This window comes from Protopterus annectens, chromosome 6.part1, assembly GCF_019279795.1.
Source record: "Protopterus annectens isolate FY-2018-M chromosome 6.part1, PAN1.0, whole genome shotgun sequence".
Classification (NCBI taxonomy): Eukaryota; Metazoa; Chordata; order Ceratodontiformes; family Protopteridae; genus Protopterus; species Protopterus annectens.
This window is the reverse complement of record NC_056738.1, coordinates 71,171,151-71,191,519: the sequence shown is the minus strand read 5'-3', so window position 1 is coordinate 71,191,519 and position 20,369 is coordinate 71,171,151. Positions and strand designations below refer to the sequence as shown.

General features: G+C 39.9%; 1 protein-coding gene across 4 annotated transcripts in view; it reads left to right on the top strand.

Moving 5' to 3' along the window:
- The window catches only part of METTL5 (methyltransferase 5, N6-adenosine), a 472,701-nt gene that overhangs the window by 291,052 nt on the left and 161,280 nt on the right, over positions 1-20,369 (top strand). For 3 of the 4 annotated variants that reach the window (XM_044075506.1, XM_044075504.1, XM_044075505.1), the window contains one exon: positions 8,290-8,341. The exons of the other annotated variant lie outside the window; for it this stretch is intronic. In XM_044075506.1, coding sequence (XP_043931441.1) covers positions 8,290-8,341 — 52 coding nt within the window. The remainder of the gene's footprint in view (positions 1-8,289; positions 8,342-20,369) is intronic. 4 annotated transcript variants of the gene reach the window in all.

Here is a 20,369-nt window from a genome sequence, read left to right as displayed (position 1 = left end):
TGTTCCACCCAGTCAGAGGAAAGCAGCAGCATTAAAAATGCAAAAATTGGTAGAAAAAAAGTCATCCAAGAGGTCCCACCAGACCAAATAGAATCTGGAACTTATTCAAGATTCTTGGTGCCAAAGAAAACAGGGGACTGGTGACTAATTTTGGATCTCAGCATTCTAACAAGTATGTTTGATGTACAAAGTTTTGGATGGTCATGGTTCAGTCCATTCTGCTCTTCTTGGGCAAGGACAACTGGATGTGCTCAGTAGACCGTCAGCATGCATACTATCACATAAAGAACAGATGATCCGGACAGTATTTACGCTTCCAGCTGGGAGCCAGTCACTGTCAGTTCAGAGCACTGCCCTTTGTTCTCATCACAGCCCCCAGCATGTTTACCGAATGTATAGAAGTAGTAGCAGCTCATCTTGAGCCTGCAGGGATTCTTAGTGTTTCAGTGTCTAAACAAAGTACAAGAACAATAATTAACCAGGTACAGACAAGGAAAACTAACAAAAACAAAACAAAAAAAACACAACATCCAAAAAATGTCTGAAACTGAACTTAATCAAACAATGCTTTCGGTAGAATATAACATGAATAAAAGGCACAGGGTTAACAACCCTGATGATATCCAATAGAGACGAAAATACTTAACCTTATGCCTTTTATTCGTGTTATATTCTATTAAAAGTATTGTTGGATCAAGTTCAGTTTCAGATGTTTCTTGGACGTTGTTTTTTTGCTTCAATATCTAGACGACTGGCTCATTACCACCCCAGCCAGCATCTTCTAACAAGAGGAAGGGATCAAGTTCTTCAATTTGTTCTCATCTAGGAATAACCATAAATTATGAGAAGTCTCCGTTACAACCAGCACAAACCTTAGAGTTCATAGGAGCAGTTTTCAACATATCAGTGACAGCTTCTCTTCCTGTTTCAAAAGTACAGACTATCAGATTCCACATTATGAAAATAATTTGCAGTACCAAGATGTCAGCCCGCTTGTTTCTTCAAGGCTTTGGATCAATGTCAGCTGCCTTAACCTTAGTTTCTCTAGCCAGATTTCATATGAGAATTCCTACATGGATGCTAGCAACACAATGGTCGATTCTTGACCAGCGCACGTCAACACAAATAATCACTCAGGCATGCAAGACATACCTCTGGTGGTGGATTCAGTCAGATCAGGTTGTACACGGTCATCATTTCATTCTCCCTCAGTCCAAGGCCATAGTGACCATGGACATTTTCCAGATTGGGTTGGAGGGAGGGACTTCCTGGGAAAAACAGTCCAAGGCAACTGGTCCCCCGAATAGGCCAATATGCATATCAATGTTCTAGAAATGAGAGTGGTGCTCTTAGCGTTGCAAGCATTTTAGGATGCTCTCCTTTTGAGGACAACTGCAATACAAACAATATGTCAGTACTTTGGTACATCAACAAACAAGGAGGAACCAGACTTTACCCCTTGTGTCGAGAAGCACTCAGAGTGTGGTAGTGGGTGATCTCATCCAACCACTTTCTTATGGCAGCGCACATTCCAAGAAAGTCCAGTGTGATAGCAGACAAATTGAGCAGGTCCATTCTTCTTCCTCACGAGTGGTCTGTCAACATGGAAATCACAGAAAAGATTTTCTGCCATTGAGGCAAGCCTTGCTGTGACCTTTTTGCTTCTCCCCTAAACAACAAATGCAGCAGCTACTTTGCCCTAATCCCCCCCTCTGAGAGACTCACTAAGGGATGTTTTACTTGTATTGTCCCCCATGTCTTCTTTATGCTTGCCCACCATTTCCCCTAATCCCAAACCTTTTGCAGAAAGCTGCCAAGTTGAAGAGCAAGGTCATCCTCCATGGCATATTTAATTCCTATGAATAACTATTAATTGCTAACTCAATGTATTTAATTTTACAAACCTTGCTAAAAAATGTTATCATTATTAAAGCATCTTTAAATAAATCAATAAATATACATATTACTAATAAAATTTGGGAGCTATGTACAAACCAGGCATAAATTAATATTGGTAATATGTTTATTGATTTATTGGTTAGCAATTAATAGTTTTTCATAGGAATTAAATATTGTCAGTAATATATGTTTTTGGTTATTTAAAAAAATGTTACTGTTGATTTAAGGGTATCATCTAAAAGGGGTTATGCTGCACATGTCCAGTTTGCACTGATGACACCAGCGAGCAAAGCCGGTTTGCAATGTTGTGTTTGTTCAAGCCAGACAGTAATTCAGACACAAACTAGTCATAAAATAAGTCATGCTTTAACTACTTCTGGTTCATGATATACAGTGGTTGATTTGAATACGTTGTAGTCTTGAGTGCTGGTTTGTGGGTGAAGAAGTTTTGTGTGTGTGTGTGTGTGTGTGTGTGTGTGTGTGTGTGTACATATGTCTATATACATGCACACACACACACACACACATATATATATATATATATATATATATATATATATATATATATATATACTTATATATATATACTTATATATGTATATATAAAAAAATAAAACTTCATGGACTATGGTAAAAAGAACCGACTGAACAAATAGATTTAGCACTTTCATTCCAGTTAATATCAGCACTTTTGAAGAAATTCTGATAGTAAAGTATATATGCACACACACACACGTATATGTTTATGTGTGTGTGTGTGTGTGTGTGTGTGTGTGTGTGTGTGTGCGCATATATACATATATGTGTGCGTGTGTGTGTGTGTGTGTGTTTATATATATATATCTGTAAATATGTATATGGGATATGGGTCAACTTTTAAAGCTTGAAGTTTCAAATCTTCAAATTTCTTATGGTCGAAAAACTTTAAAAAATAGAATAAATGTAAATTTTACATTTTTGCGGGGGAGCAAGCCCCCTTCAACCCTTACACCCCCTGCTAATTAAATATACTAACTCCGATATCGCAGTATAGCAAGTGTAGATCAGATTGCAAGTGAAGTGTGCTACATCTTTAAGAAGCATGTCAAGAATGTGTGTGCACATATAAATTCCAGACACGTGCACTCCCTAGTGCCAGTTTGTAAGAGCAGCCACAGTGAGAGCATGCATGATCGTAATTGTTGGTTTGTATACAAGTTACTTAAGTTAAAGTCAGTAAACTTGTATAGTGATGTGTTTGTATAGAATAAAGCTGCTTGAATAGAACCCACAAAGACTCTTCTATTGTGTCCAAAGTAGGAGAGCGACATGGTGTCAGACGTGGGATCAAAGAGAATAAAATCCAGAGCCATGAAGTGAAAAGATGACAGTGAAGGTAAAACCAAGAGAAATGAGCACAAAAAGAGCCAGAAAAGAATCAAAGGTAATGAGAAGTAGCACAAACTGTTTATTTGATAAAACAGATAAAACAGGGCATTACAAGGGCACAGACCACATTACTGAGCAAGCAGAATGCAAGAAAGGTTTGTTGGCTAAAAAAATGTTTAAAATAAAGGTATTTGTTGAAATGATTAACAGTAAAGCAAAACAAGCATGTTTAAAGCAAAATGAATATGTTTAAAGATAAAACGAGCGTGTTTAAAGTAAAGTGAGTGTGTTCAAAGCAAAACTGGACATGTTTAGAGTAAAACGAGCAGAAGAAAAGTACATTGGACATGAAAAGGGCTTAAATGAGCAGAAATAAAGCAAGGCGACTGCATGCGTTTTGGCAAAGTGCTATGTTTTGGCATAATTATGACTTCTTATTGTATCAAGAGCATAACTGAAGTTATTCGAAGTATCTCAAAGTGTTTAAAAGTGCTTACAGTGTGTGCTAATTACTGTGCTTGTGCTTCAAAGAGTTTATTGTGTGCAAAGTGCAACTATTTTATGAAATACAGTCAAAGTGTAGCCGTTTCAAAAAGTTTCTTGTGCTGGGTGTGTCTATTTGCAAAGTGCCACCATTACAAGGTACCGCCATTTTGGGGACATTTCAGTGTGCTGTATGCAGTTATTCGCAAAGTGGAACTACTTCAAACTGTTATTGGGTTTTGGGCAAGAGAGGTCCAGGGTCCTGTTTATTCACATCGTGCAGTTATTTGATAGTTTCTTACACTGATGAGACGTGGTTTATTGCAAAACAATATTACAAGAATATTACCATACCAGAGAGTTTATTTCACTCGCATCGTAAAGTTGTTTGAGATGTTTCTTAAAATGATGATAGATGACTTTGGCAAAATGATGATAAATGTCTTTAACATTTAGCCTTCCAAATGATATTATAAGAGCGTTAAACCGCCCAAGAAGTTTATTTCGCAAAGTCCAATTATTCAACCGTACGAGTTTGTTCATTAGCATTATTTCAAAAAGCGCAAAAGAAATAAATTCAGATAAAAATACTGGCATAAGTTTCTGGCCTATGTGCATGAGTGTATGTTTGTGCTTATTTGCAAAACCCTTCACTGGTACGTGTTAATATGGCAGACGGATTTTGAAAACCCCTACCACATATGTTTGATCAGAATAATGCAGAGAACTGGAGAATATTTCAGCAAGAGTACAATGTTTTTATCCAAGTAGCTTATGCAGATAGAGATGCATGCACAAGAGCATTCATTTTGCTCAATCTAGCTGGGTCAGAGGCCATAGAAAGAGAGCATTCATTTGTGTATACATATGCACTGTATAAAGGAGAAGGTGAAAATTGTTGTAGTGTTGTACAGGCTGAATCAAGAGAGGACCCCGAGTGTTTGAAGCACAAGTTCAGAGAAATGTGTAACCCCCAAACAAATATTACATTAGAGACACATTTGTTTTACATGAGATCAGAAACCAGGGGAAACATTTGCAGCTTATATAACTGTCCTGAGAAACAGAGCTAAAACGTGTCAGTTTGGTGACTTAAAAAGAGGATTGGTAAAGGACAGGCTTGTGTGTGGTATTAACAGTGCTGCTGTGCGAAAGATTTTGCTTCGTGACAGTGATTTAACTTCAAGCAAAGCCACTGAGCTTTGTCAAATCCATGAAGTGGCAGAAAAACACACGAGTATGCTTGCAAGTTAACAGAGCATGAGTTTAATTGGCTCCAGACTAAATGTACATAGTATGCAACATGTGGCAGACAAAAGCAGGCCCAAGCACATGGCAGTTATGAGATTTCCAGGGAAGGCACGTAACTTTCCAGCAAGTTCTAAGAAAGGAGCTCACTCCAGCTCAGTACAGTACAAGCATGAATCAGCAAAATCCAAGTCCAACTTTATTGTTAACTGTTGCAATTATGGTGCAAATCATGAGTCTAAAAGAGAGAAGTGCTTTGCATATGGTCAGCAATGCTACAAGTGTAAAAAATGGAACCACTTCCAAAAGTTTTGTAAACCAAGCAAGCTTCATACAGTTGTAAAGAAAGGTCACACAAAGAAGCAAGTTGGTCAAGCAGAGCCGAAGCAGACCGCTTTCTATGTAGATGGTGTATCAGTGCTTGTTGAAACAGTTGATGCAGTGAATTTATTAACAAGAAGTGAGGTGTTTTGTACTGTCGGATCAATGGAAAATCCACAGAGCACAAAGTAGACACTGGTTCAAAGTGTAATGTTACATCAACAGAAACATTTTTTTAAAGTGAGAACTAACAAACAACTCAGTTTAGCCAGGAGAGCGAGACTTGTTGCTTATGGAGGTGAACTTGTTGTTCTGTGTAGCAGACCAGTACAATCTTGGTCTCAAAGATAGTTTAAGAAAGAATCTTTCTTTTGCTAAAGAAGTTCATCATGTAAGTGCTTTTCCGAGTTCTAATTTTTCTGAAGCCATTTTCTCAGAATATGCTGATGTTTTCGATGACAAGTTAGGCAAACTTCCAATTGTGTATTCCATGAAGTTAGATCCAGAGGTCACTCCTGTTGTCAGACCAGCAAGAAGAGTTCTGATAGCTATGTAGGATAAAGTTAAAACTCAGTTGGATAAAATGGTGCAGCAAGGCGTGATTTGTCCAGTCGCAGAACCAACTGAATGGGTATCGTCTATGGTAGCAGCGCACAAAAAAGGCTCAGACGAAATAAGAATATGTATTGACCCAAGAGATCTAACAAAGCATTAAAGAGACTGTATATTTTGTGGAATTATTAAAAGTCAGTTATTAAGAATTAGTAGATTAAACACCGATAAATATAGGTGTGAGCAACAGATGGATGTACTATGTAATGAATTTCAAAATAGAGGATATAATATGGGACATGTTAAGGAAATAAGAGATAATATATTGAAAAACAAACATATGCACGTCCATTTTTTGGTGATCCCACAATTTTGGAAAAAGAAGACAGTAATACACAAGTCGTATTGAGATATGTCACTACATATAACAATATGACCAAATATGTTGAATCAATAATTAGAAGGAATTGGCAGGTCCTGATGGCCCAACCTGAGTTAAGTAAATTATTAGGACATACACCCAGGTTTGCATATAGGAATATGTATAATTTAAAGAAAAGGTTGTGTTATAAAGATTTTGAAATGAACTCACTGCAATCAGTAATATATAATGTAGGAACATCACCATGTCATGCTTGCAGTTGCTGTGTTGATATTTGCGCTCAGAAGTTCTTTGAACAACCCATAAATAAAGTAAGATATGAAATAAAATGTCATGCAACCTGTAGAACTGCAATGGTTGTCTAGCTACATGCACACAGTGTCCAGGTTTTTATGTAAGTAAATGTTCAAGGACATTAAAAGATCGTATTATTGAGCACAAGTCAGAGATGAGAAAAAATATTCTCTCTAATGCATTAACACAACATAGAATTGAAAAAGGTGTAACACATAGCTTTAAATTTAAAGTCCTGGAAGTAATAAATAGAAGCTTAAGGCTAGGTGATATAAACAATAAATTGGACATTTCTGAATATAAATGGGATTATAAGGTTGGATGCTGACAAAAAAACAGGCTTAAATAGTATGGTTGCTGTTAAACCAATGTTAGAGTTTAGACAGAAACAGTGTCATTAATTTTCGTACATATATATTCTGATGCATATGGTGCTTTTCATGTTTAAAATCTGATATATATCTCATACGCTTATAGAAGATGAATTTGTTTCTTAAGGAATGGTATGGTGTTCAATATGTTAATACACACATTTTACTTGAATTTTTAATGGAAACATATATTTTTAATGGTAATATGTTAATTAACTTGTTTTTATACTGTGTTCTTATAGGATGGCTCTGTCAGGTGGTTCTGTTTCAATGCGTATATATATATATATATATATATATATATATATATATATATATATATATGCATTTAAATTCAAATGTATTAATTTAACACTGAAGAAGGGGCATTCCCGAAAGCTTTGTTTTAATAAAGTGAGTTTTTCTTATTCTATTCGTTTTCTTGAACACTTGAGATCAGCAGTCTGAACTTGAAACTGTTTTACTAGCGTTATTTTTATATACCAGAAAATAACGCTAGTAAGACGGTTTCAAGTTATTCAGACTGTTGAATCACTTGAAACTGTGTTACTAGCGTTATTTTTATATACCAGAAAATTCTTCATAATGGAAATAATGACAGGTACAGTAATGTTCAAGTGTATCAAGTCCAGAAGGCAAACTCTGGCATTTCAGGTAACAAAAGTACCTTTTACCAAGAGATAATGATGTAGGCTCTCGGGAGTACGTTAGCCCACTAGCACCGAATCCTTTCCCACAGTGTTGTATCAGTGGGAGAGTAGATTCTGGACCCACTATCTCCTCTCTCAGTGAAACAAGCCATCCTTTTTCCTGTTAGACTTATGCATCCTTAGCCATTAGTCGTAAAGTTTTCATCTGATTGTGTCAACAGGTCTGTCTGTTATGGAGGATATAGCATAGAGATATAGAAGTCTGGCTTTAGAGGAGTAGTTATATGAACTTGAACTAATAGATTTGTTGCTGACCATTAAGTGTGCTTTTGCTTTATGATTGGTCTTGGACACATTTCTGTAATGTGGTGCAAACAACATTTTTAATAGATTTGCGATCCTTGGCAAATGGCAGAAACAAGGGAAAAGTACACTTTTACTAGATATATAGGATGTATTTTTGAGCGATTATTATTATTACTATTATTGTTGTTGTAGCTGCTGTACTGTTTCTTAAATGCTACAGTGTTTCCATTGTATTTAAAGTGCATTTTGGATCTCAACTCTTAACTTGATGCTTCTATGCTAATTTAGGGTTCAATGTAACACACACAGTATATTTGCATTAATTAATGGAAAGTAATACATTTAATTCATATTTTTAAAGTATGTCAACAAATGCTGTATGTGTAGTCTTAAAAATATAAAACTTCATTTGTAGCATGTTCAAAAGAAAGCTGATGAATGGAAGGTGAAAATGGAAGTAATAGCAGGTAAGTGAATGTTTTAGGTATAGCTATATTCATAGTTCATTTTTGTCATTCTACTGTGTTGTCTGTGTTATTGACCTTTGGTTGATTTGGTTAAAAAGTGAAAACTTGTGTTATTGTAGTGGAAATATAGTTGCTATAACATAATGCTGATTTATATCACAATTCTGGTGGAACAGCATTAGTAATGCTAGCATGTATGTTGTGCAATTAACTATACACTAATGGTTATGGCATATGATGTAATTAACAAAATATTGATATTATGAATTTGTGGCTCAGCAGGTAACATACTTACCTTTGATATCAGGAAGAACCAGGGTTCTGTGTCATGTCCCCAAATCAAGTGTCTTGATTCATGTTTGATATTGATGCTGTAATGCCGCATGGAGGTGCTGCACTCCTGAGATGCAGTCTTTTGGAAATGCATTATTCCAAGGTCCGTTCTGCCTGAGTTGGTGGAGGTGGACATTAAAAATCCCATGACACTTAACTGGAAGAAAAACAGGAGCTGAGATAAAATAGAAAACAGACTTTACAAATTAGACACACTGAATACTACAGTAATAATTATATAACTAGAAACAAATGAAGATGCAAACATTTTCCTTACTTTCCATGTTTTATCGTTAATTTCCAGAAAGGCAATATATATACTAAAGGAAAACATATTTAATACCTGTAGCAGTTAATTGGAATGCACAGGCCTTTCATATCTGTTTTGCCAGGTGATCCAAAATGCAGGCAAAATAAAATTGTAAGTGGATTCAGTTTGGCGACTATCCATAAATCAGCTGTCAAAAGAAAGCTGGAGGGAAAAATATTGAAGATGAAGATATTCTTCTAGTCCCTGCACTGGTGACACTGCATAAATGTTTGCTCCTCATTCAGGAAATAGCTCATTAAAAGTGTCTAGCTTTTGCTCACCTTAACAGGCATTCTGTGATTAAAGTGTGTGTGTGTGTGTGTGTGTGTGTGTGTGTGTGTGTGTGTGTGTGTGTGTGTGTGTGTGCGCATGCATGTGTGTGTCATACCACTCAACCTGGAAACATCAAAAATCTGGACAAGGCCCATGAAAAATAGATACAAATCTGTACGTTGTTTAACATAAAATTTGCATACATGATTATGTAACCCTGCCCACTCCAATGCAATTGTGGGATACCAACTTTCAAACGCAAACTGAAGAACAGACGACCAAAATATGGCACCAGAGTCCCCCTGCAGACATTAAAATGTCCCATTACCTGGCTATTTTGCCCCATTTATCATAAACACTAATGTGTGTATACTGCTTTACTTCTCCAATGATGGATTTTATTTTTACACTTTACAGCACAATGCACAAACACTAATAAACATCTGCTAAACAAAGCAATATAACAATGAAACTAGACTTGGCATTAAAACTTCTCTGCTCTTGAAACTCACATTCATTGAAACAGCATTGAAACCCACACCAGATCCAAAGAAAATGCATCTGGCCAGTGGTGGATAAAGATTACCTTTGGGCTGTTTTCAAATCATTGGCCCTTTGCACACAAAACAAGAAACATACATGTATTCTTTGATGCACCTTCCTGACTTTAATAAATTATATTCCTTGTATAATACAACACACTTGTTAGACAGAGCACGTTTTAAATTTATTGTTTAAACACTTTTTCCAGTAGGCAACGAAACAAAATGCATGAACCAATAATGACAAAACTGACCAATTCAGATCATTTCCATCATAAAAATCTACTTCCAATCCACACACACACACACACACACACACACACATATATATACATATACATATATATATATATGTGTGTGTATATATATATATATATATATATATATAACGACAGTAGTGTAAGCCATGGGCATCTTGCTTAGCTTCTTGCACTTATTTTCAGTTTCATTTTTTTTTTGGGGGGGGGGCAAAAGGCCAAAAAACAGGGACACATTTTAAACATTGCTTGTATAATTTTGGAAAGTTGTTATAATGAAATGCTGTGTTATCTTTGTACATTTCACTGGTCAGTCTTGAACCCAGGACCCTGTGCACTACAGTCAGAGCAACATACCACTATGCCAAATCAGTTTGTTTCCTGAAAGATAAGAAGACTGAAACTTAACTGGCCAACATTTATTGAATTCAGTTCTCACTTCTCACCATAGCCCTCAACTCTTAGCACAAAAAACCTGGGCAAAGCCAATAATGGGGCAATACAGCCACAAAATAGGGACAAATTTCAAATACTAACTGATCTTATAAACTTAGAAAATTGCTAAAATAAAAGATACTGTGTTACCATTTATTTTCTGAAGAATATGAAGTCTGAAATTCAAATGCCTGTCATTATTTAATGAATTCAGTCCTTCAGTATTATGAGGAACAAATCAAATATATGGCATAAATTCACAAATGGTGGTGGCTAGGGACTTTAGGCTCTTTTTACCCTTTGCCTAAGGTAAGGGTTTGAGACCGAGTATCTCTAGCCACCAGGTGTATTAAAGGAGGGCATTTACACACACACACACCTCTTTCGTTCAACCTGCCTGCTGCCAGAATAAGAATTACTCAAACTGTTTCAATTGTTCAACCTGCTTACTGCCAAAATAAAATATACACAAACTGTTTGAATAGAAAATGTTTATTCTGCCTGAGATCATTTGCAGCTGATAACTGTCCATTCCTGTCACACAGACACAGTAAGTTTCATAAATACACTAACAGAAGCAGATTCAGAGAGAGAGGTAGTTTATCACAAACATGCAGAATGTCATACAGACCAACGTACAGTGCATGTTACATGTGCTCACACAAATGCATATTTACATATGTGTCCAGCAGTTACAGCTGCTTAATTGACTTTCTACACCTCAGATATCAGCAAACTATTAAAATATATACAGTGCAAAGGAATGTATCTCACCTTCACCTCAACTTGTCTAAAAGCTAAAAGTGGTTTGTTAATATCTCAGAAAGCAAGGGAGAAGGAAAAAGGCAGCTCCTTGTTACTGCTTAATGCAGTTACTTTTTTATACAAAAAAAAAATCAGTTTTACTGTTGTTTTTTTACTAATGCTTGCTAAACTAGACTCCTTTAGCAAGTGAAACTGACACTGAGGCCATCTGCTTACAATCAGGCAAGGTAATATGCTGCAGTGAAATCCCAGACTTGATACAGGGCTCTCCCTGTACAGTAATACCTAGTTGGTGAATAACTGATCTCCAGTAGGGTATTAACGTTTCGACCCACCCGTTTTCTAAAGCTGCTTATCTTGCTCCTGCAGCTCAATAAACTCTACTGATACTGAACGTCCCGGATATCATTTGCAGCCGATAACTGTAGTTCAAATGGGATTAACTGTAGCACACAGACCTCTTTCGTTCAACCTGCCGCTGCTGCCAGAATAAAACATAACATACTCAAACTGTTTCAATCGTTCAGCCTGCCTGCTGCCACAATAAAATATATACAAACTGTTCGAATAGAAAATGTTTACCCTGCCTGTGATCATTTGCAGCCGATAACTGTCTATTCCCGAACGTCCCGAAGATCATTTGCAGCCGATAAGTGTAGTTCAAATGGGTAACTGTTCCCGCTCGCACAGCATTTGTGCGGAGAGCCGGATGCATGCATGTTGATCTCAATTCCAATAGGATGGTAGCACCGACGGCGCTGATGTCATCATGCACGTGATGATGTCAGCTGCAAAAGTGAAAAACATAAACAAACTGAAAATAAAATCGGAAATGAAGGGATGCCACTCGGGAAATGAAGGGATGCCACTCGGGAATCGTGGCACCCCATTATTTGGACCCCAAAACTCAGTAAAAACTGAGTAATTCGGTAAGGTTGGGAGGTATGGTGTGTGTGTATGCGTGAGCGCACATGTGCATGTGTGTATATGTGTGTAAAGGGAAGTGCATACTAGTACCTCTGTGATATAAAATCAGGATATTTCTATCTCCCTATCTACCCATCTGTATAGGTGTAGGCCATTGGATCGACTGTGCACCCACACCAACATTTGTTTGGTTGACACCGTTTGATCGACATGCACAGATGGTCTGCAGGTGCGTGAGATATACTGTTCCTGACTAGGGGAATTTCCCTTTCCTGTGGTAGTACATATAATTAATGGGAAGTAGTGGGGGGAGCAAAGCCCCTCTAAAAACACTTGTCCATGTTAGAAAACACACCCCATAGTTAGATTTGAAAATGTATCATCTAATACTTTTGGTACATTCTCCTGCGGGAGGTGTAAACAATGTATTTTACATATCCAACATTTCCTCGTTGATATTTTAACATTGTAATAGAATTGTTTGGGCTAAAGACGGATGTTCTTGCAACAGTGAAAATGTTGTTTATGTTGCACTTCGTAACTCTTGTCCCAGTTTTTATATTGGGAAGACCATTAGGTGCCTTAAAAGAAGAAAAGGGTGAAAACGGAGAACACATGCCAAATAAACGTCAATCCACTTTATTCACAAGATAAACGCTACTCGACGCACGTTTTTGCCCACTACCCGTAGACTTCATCAGATACAACGAATAACAAAACCATCAAGTTCTTGTACATAAGCCCCCCCTTTTTACAAACCAATCACATTCAAAAAACAATTAAATCATTTATACAGTTTTCATAATAAAACTTGCTATATGTACATAAATTGTTATAAAACACTTGATACTTTTGTAAAAATCAAAATTTAAAAGATTGTTTAAAAAGTATAATATAAAATATAATGTTATATAAAGTATATAAACTATGTGTGTATGTATTAGTCTCTGTAAAACCAGTGCAATATCACCATTTACTGGCCACAGGTAAAAAGTACACCAAGAATACACAAAAGTATAATAAGGCTTCTGACTGTAAAAGGTGAATAAAATAATTCCAAGAAGTACATATGGACAAAAAATAAAATATAACTATTGAGTTGTCAAGTCATCAGAGCTTGGCCGCCCTGAGTTTTAATAGGGGGGGCTATATTAATCTTCTCATTTAACCCCGGGAACCTGTCTGCATCAAGCATTACTTGCCAATATAACTCCCTGTATTCTAAATGGGTTTCCCAGGGAGTAAAAAAAGGGGGCTTATGTATAAGAACTTGATGGTTTTGTTATTTATTGTATCTGATGAAGTCTACGGGTAGTGGACGAAAACGTGTGTCATTGAGTAGTGTTTATCTTGTGAATAAAGTGGATTGATGTTTATTTGGCATGTGGTCTCCGTTTTCACCCTTTTTTTGTATTATTGGTGTTTGTGGGTGAAATCTCTCTTTATTTGATTGTCATATTTTAAGAGAGATGGAGAGCACTGTGTTGTCACCTCAACTAGAAGAAGAGAGGAGGGACAATATTGGTGAAACTCTTAAGCTGATGGGTCAGCTTTCACAACTTGTCGATCTGCTGACATCCATCAGCCAGTCAATGGGGCTGATTCTCGGCAAATCTTTTTTACCCAGGAACCAGGAAGCCTTCAACGCTTTGGACAATGATAAACAGCTATCCATTAATGGATGTATTACTAGTGGTTTAGAAAATCAAAACCCACTACCGAATGAAGTCTAAATGAAGTCTGGGACCCAGGATGTAGGGATTCCCAGGGTTTTTGCATCGGAAGCAAGTGGGGAGATGTTGTGGAGACTTTGACTGGCCGAGGAAACTGAGTGAATACACAACAAGGTGACTGTATTAATAATTTTAATAAAACTAAACAAGGGAATTTAGTTAACTATGAATGTGAAGTTGTTAAATCTCGCCATTTATTCTCACTGATGGGTTTGGAGCCGATCCTCTGTTCCAACATGGCCGATAGCAAAGCTCAAGGTTTGCCAGTAGCTCGATACCTAGCCCCTTATCCCACAATGCACTGCTGGAATTACCTCAGATCTAGTTTGCCGCGGCAAGAGAGATCTCGGTGATCTAGCTAGCTTGGACCATTTGGTGAAAAATAGCAAGTTTTTTGATAAAAATTCTTCTTCTTTGTATTAGATCTTATTCATCTAAACAGTTTGTGTGTTATTGTTAAAATTATAATATAGAAATAGTAGTTTGTGGGTTAGTGCCCTGTGTTGGCTTAGTCGTCTTGTGTGGGCCTTTTAGCCCTATTTAGAGTTAATAATAACAATAATTCTTCTAGCCAGGTTTCTCTCAGTGGGCCTTTTTAGCCCTGTATTTGAAATTTATAGTTTTACCTTTGTGGTAGATAGTGCCCGGTGTGGGCTTAGTTTGCTTTTCTTACTTAGTGTTGGGTCTCTTTATCCTATTTAGATTTCAGTATACTTTTATTTGTACTCTACAAGTTTGTACTGTTTAGAGCATGTCGGATGAAAAGCCTCATCCCAAATCGGGATTCAAGAAATGCCCAGATTGTGGGCAGAAAATGTCCGTCACTGATGGACACGTCCAGTGTGTTTACTGTCTGGGGGGTAAACACCTCCAAGGCACTTGCAGCATTTGCCATTCCTTTTCATCAAGAGTCCTCTTGGAGAGAAAGAGGAAACTCATTGACAGGGGATTACTACAACATTCCTTTTTTGAGGTGTTGGGTAGCCAGGGAGGTGCCAGCACGTCTTCCAAATTCTCCAAATCTTATAAATCTTCGGATTCAAAAGTTGTAAAAAAGGCAAGAACTTCAGAGGGTACAGGGTCATCGGTTCCACAGCTCTCGGAACCGAGCTTCCCTTTGATTTGGAGCCACCTCCCAGCCTTGGAGCCGGTCTCTGAGGTTCCCTCTTCTCCTCTGCTCCAGTCAGCACCTTTGGTGCATTCATCTAAGTCTTCAGTCAGCCTTTCGGATTTGGACATGGATCGGCTAGTGCAGAAGCTTTTCAAGGCACCAGGACTTGCCAAATTGTTGTCGGCCCTGACCATTTCATCGGAGCCGAAGACCATTGAACTGGATTTGTCTACTCCTCCTCCGAGCCGTACTGGACCCTCGGAGCCAAAGGAACCCGATCCGATGATTGTTGCACCTTTGGAGCAGAGACCCGCACCGGTGTTATCGGCTCCATCTACTCGGACATCCTCTGCGCCAACCGAGGACTCTAGGAGCCAGCGCTCTCCCATCGGGTCCGGGGAGGATAGTTGGACTGATTTGTCGGCGCCGACTCATCCTCTCGGGGCTTCAACTCTGATGAGCTTGGCTCCTACTTCGGGCTCAAAGCCCATGGTTTTGGTGCGGAAGGATCGGATGGTCCTTTCGGGTCCGTCTACCCCTTTTCATCGTAGCCATGGCGCATTCGATGCTATGAGGAGAGTCCTGTCTCCCAAGACAATGTCAGCATCAGTTCGGCCTTCCCTCTCCCCTCAAGCTCCTGTGTCTGCTTCTTCGTCTACCGGTCCCCCTAAGCGTAGAGACCCTGAGCCTCAAGTACCCCCACAGGGTGTCCCCTGCTCTTCCGAGACCACCCCAGATCTCCCCACTGCGGAGGTGCCCAGGAAGAGACTGTGCAAGAAGAGGCACTTAGACTCCCCACAGGAGTCTTTGACATCTGACATGGACTTGGATGAGTCAGAAGGGTCCCCTTGATCCCCCTCTGAGGATATCTCCTTTGCGGAGATATTGGAGATCCTTAGTTAGAGGGGCGATTGGCAGTCCAAAACCCCTACTGAGGATGAGTCCGTGCTCTTGAAGGCTTTTGTGGCTCAACCTTCCACTTCTTGGGTGTCTCCGCCTTACGACGAGCTCATGGAACTCATCTCTCGTAAGGTGTGGGAGTCACAGGAGGCCATGGAACCTGTCCCTCGCAAACCAAATAAATTCATTTCTGCCCCAGTGGACAAGGCCTTTTTGACCACAGGTGTGCGCGTTGATGCCATGGTAGTAGCTGCAGCCACCAAAAAGGAAGTGTCTGAAACATCCACGTCTATCCATCTTCCTAACAGAGATTCTAGGATCATGGATAGATATGGGAAACACATGTTTAGTTCAGCGACTTTTTCTCTGCGATCACTGAACTACTTAACCCATTTTATGAGAAAGAGCTAGGAGATACCCTCCAGGGTACTGTAGCTGCAGGGGTTGCTGACAGTCAACACACAGCTCGCTACCCTAAACTCAGTTGTGAACTCATCCAGGCGTCTCATATGTTATGCAGCTGATGGTTCAAGTAGAGCCGCTAGTTCGGGCATTGTTCTGCGAAGACCCGCCTGGATGCGTCTCTGTTCCTTTACGGAGCCCTTTAAGTCTTCTTTTATAAGCACCCCATTCGATGGCTCATCACTGTTTGGGCCTAAAGTAAAGGAAACTTTAACCAGGTGTGAGCAGGAAGGCAAGACCCTATCTGCCGTTGGAGTCCATTTTTCTACCCCTGCTCGGGCATACTCCAAGGGCCCTAGGGGAGGGAAAATGTGGTTCTGAAAAGCACAGGGAGCCTTTCAGGACACACATGGAGAAACCCCCTCTAGAGGTAGAGGAAGGGGTTATAATGGAAGATGCCGCCCCCACGGCAGAAGGGGTCTGCAGCAACAGGGTGACAGGGGCCAGTTCTCTGGTCAACCCTACCAGCGCCCCTGAAGTGGGGCCCGGATGTTCGGCTCTGGAGGCAGTCGGGGGTCGCTTGTCTTTGTACCCAGAAGCCTGGCTAAACATAACATCAGATACATGGGTACAAAGCATCATTTCCAGAGGATATTTCATACCATTCTCTTCCCCTCTCATTCCTGTAAACAGAATCCCAGATGTTCCACCCAGTCTCAGGGAACAAGCAATTGTAGAGGTCCACTAATTACTAGAAAAAAAGAGTCATCCAACCAGTCCCAGCAGACCAAGTTGGATTCGGAACTTACTCAAGATTCTTTTTGGTACCAAAGAAAACAGGGGACTGGAGATCTATCTTGGACCTCAGCAGACTCAACCAGTTTGTAAAGAGAGAGAAGTTCCGAATGGTCACGCTTCAGTCCATTCTTCCCTTCCTAGGGAAAGGCGATTGGATGTGCTCCATAGATCTCAAGGACGCGTACTATCACATAAAGATGAACAGACGCTCCAGAGATCACCTGTGTTTCCAGCCGGGAGCCAATCATTACCAGTTCCGAGCCCTGCTCTTTGGTCTCACTACAGCCCCTAGAGTGTTCACCAAATGCATGGCGGTGGTCACGGCTCACCTGAGGATTCCAGGTGTTTCCATACCTAGACGACTGGCTCCTCACCGCTACCACCAGGCATCATTTGACTCAGGCAACACAATACACTCTGACACTCTGCCATCAATTAGGCATTACAATCAATTTTGAAAAGTCTGCTTTATCGCCATCGCAGCATACCATTTTTATAGGAGCAGAGTTAGATACCTCAACCACCACTCTACATCTTCCAATCAAAAGAGTCTCACTTCTCCACCAACACGTCAACTCACTGGTGTCAAAGAACAAAGCTACAACAGCAGAGGTCTTGAAGGTGCTAGGTTTGATGGCGGCAGTAATCCTGGCTATACCACTCGCAAGGATACATATGCAAATTCTTCAGTGGCTCCTCTTTGCTCAGTGGTCTTACCAGAAACTGCCGATGCACCACATGATTCTTATCACGAATTCTTGCAAGAGAGACCTTTGGTGGTGGTTGACGCCTCTTCATGTCACAATCGGAAGATCCTTTGTCCCCCCTCCCAGTAGCCACTGTGACCACGGATGCTTCACTGATAGGGTGGGGGGGGGGCATTTTCAGGGAAAGACTGCCCAAGGCACATGGCCGGATCAAGAGTCACGTCTGCATATCAATGTTCTGGAGTTGAGAGCGGTACTTCTGGCGTTGCAGTACTTTCAGGACTCTCTTCCTCTAGGGACAGTTGCAATTCAGACAGACAACATGTCTGTGGTCTGGTACTTGAACAAGCAAGACGGAACCAAATCTTACCCCCTTTGTCAAGGAGCCCTCATGGTATGGCAATGGGCTGTGTCGTCCCAGCATTTTCTGTTAGCAACGCACATCCCGGGGAAATCCAATGTGATAGCGGACAAGTTGAGCTGGGCAATACTTTTGCCTCACGAGTGGTCTCTCAACCGAGTTGTGGATTTGATTTTTTGCAAATGGGGCCAGCCTTGCTGCAACCTCTTTGCCAGTCACATCAATACTAAATGCAGAATCTACTTTGCCCTAATACCACCTCCAGGGCATCCTCCGAGAGATGCAGTCGTGCACAATTGCCCCCCGGGTCTCCTTTATGCATTCCCACCCTTTCCGTTGATACCCAGGTTTTTACAGAAAGCGAAATCAATAGGAAGGACAGTTATCCTCATTGCCCCCTACTGGCCTCGACAGATTTGGTTCCCCTTCCTTCACGATTATCTGCTGGAGAACCCATGGATCCTGGACCCAGTTCCGGACCTTCTGAGACACCCGTCAGGGGACCTCCATCCGTCACTGCAGTCCCTAAAGCTGACTGCTTGGCTAATCCACTTCCCCTAATTGCCAGGCTTCATTTTATCTCAGATGATATAAGACAAATCCTTTTGTCTTCTCATAAGCCATCCACAGTAAGTGGAACAGGTTCACAATTTGGGCCAATATACAGAAAATCAACCCTTTCCGAGCTCTTCTGTCATCCATTTTAGAATTTTTGACAAAGATCTTTAAGGAAGGAGCAGCAGCTGCCACAGTTCGAGTCCATTTAGCCACTATATCAAATTTCCACCTTGGATTCGATGGGTTGACTGTTATGGGCCATAAGTTATCTAAGGCTTTTCTTAAAGGTGCCTTTCACATGAGACCTCCTGTCAAAATCCCTTATTCTCCCTGGAATTTGAATTTTTATGCTGTCTCAAATTATTCTTCCCCCTTTCGAACCAGCATCTTCTTGTGATCTCACATATTTGTCCTGGAAGACTATATTTCTGATGGCCATTACTTCTCCCCGCAGAGTGTCAGAACTTCAAGCATTATCTGTCACGCCTCCTTACATGATTTTCCATGCTGATAGAGTATCTCTCAGAACAAACCCCTCCTTTTTGCCTACAGCCTGTTCTGAATTCAATATTAATCAGGTCATTGAGCTGCTAGTCTTTTTTCCCAACCACTCTAACAAATTGGAATACATGCTGCACAAACTTGATGTACACAGACAGCTCAGATTTTATCTTGACAGAACTAAGGATATTAGAAAATCAGATCAACTTTTTGTATCCTTTTTGGAGGCCAGAAAAGGTAATCCAGTGGCTAAAACAACTCTATCTAAATGGTTATCAGATTGTATATCCTTTGTTTATGTGAATGCAAGCTTGCCATTGACACACAAACCTAAGGCTCATTCTACCAGAGCCGTTTCTACGTCTTCTGCCTTTCAGGCTAAATTACCCCTTAACAATATTTGTGCTGCAGCCACTTGTTCTAAGCCTCATACCTTTATCACACATTACAAGGTAGATAAAACTTCCAGGGACAGGTCTTCCTTTGGTTCCACGGTAATGAAAAACATACTTCCATGAGCCACCCAAGACTGAGGGTGTTAGGGACGCTACCCATCAGTGAGAATAAACGGTGAGATTTAACAACTTCACATAAAGAAGTTATGTACTTACCATAACGTTCCATGTGAGTTGTTTATCTTGCCTTTATTCTCACGTCCCTCCCTCCTTCCCCCTCCTGGCTGACAGTTGACTTAGGCTAGTACCATCCTGGTTATTTAATACTTCTGCTTCCTTGTAGAAATAAATAAAAGGGTATATATACTTGCAGCAAACAAGATCTGAGGTAATTCCAGCAGTGTATTATGGGATAAGGGGCTTGGTCTCGAGCTACTGGCAAACCTTGAGCTTTGCTATCGGTCATGTCGGAGCCGATGATCGGCTCTGAACCCATTAGTCAGAATAAAGGCGAGATAAACAACTCACATGGAACGTTATGGTAAGTACATAAATTCTTTTTTTCAGTCCTGGCTAGAGCGGAAACAGTTTTCCAACTTTGAAGCTAGTAACTGTACAAACGTAAATGCCGCTCAGCCGGACACTTATAAAAACTCTTTGAACAGACTTTATGACTTGTTGCTTAAATATAAGGCTTTGCAAATTGATAATGAATATCTC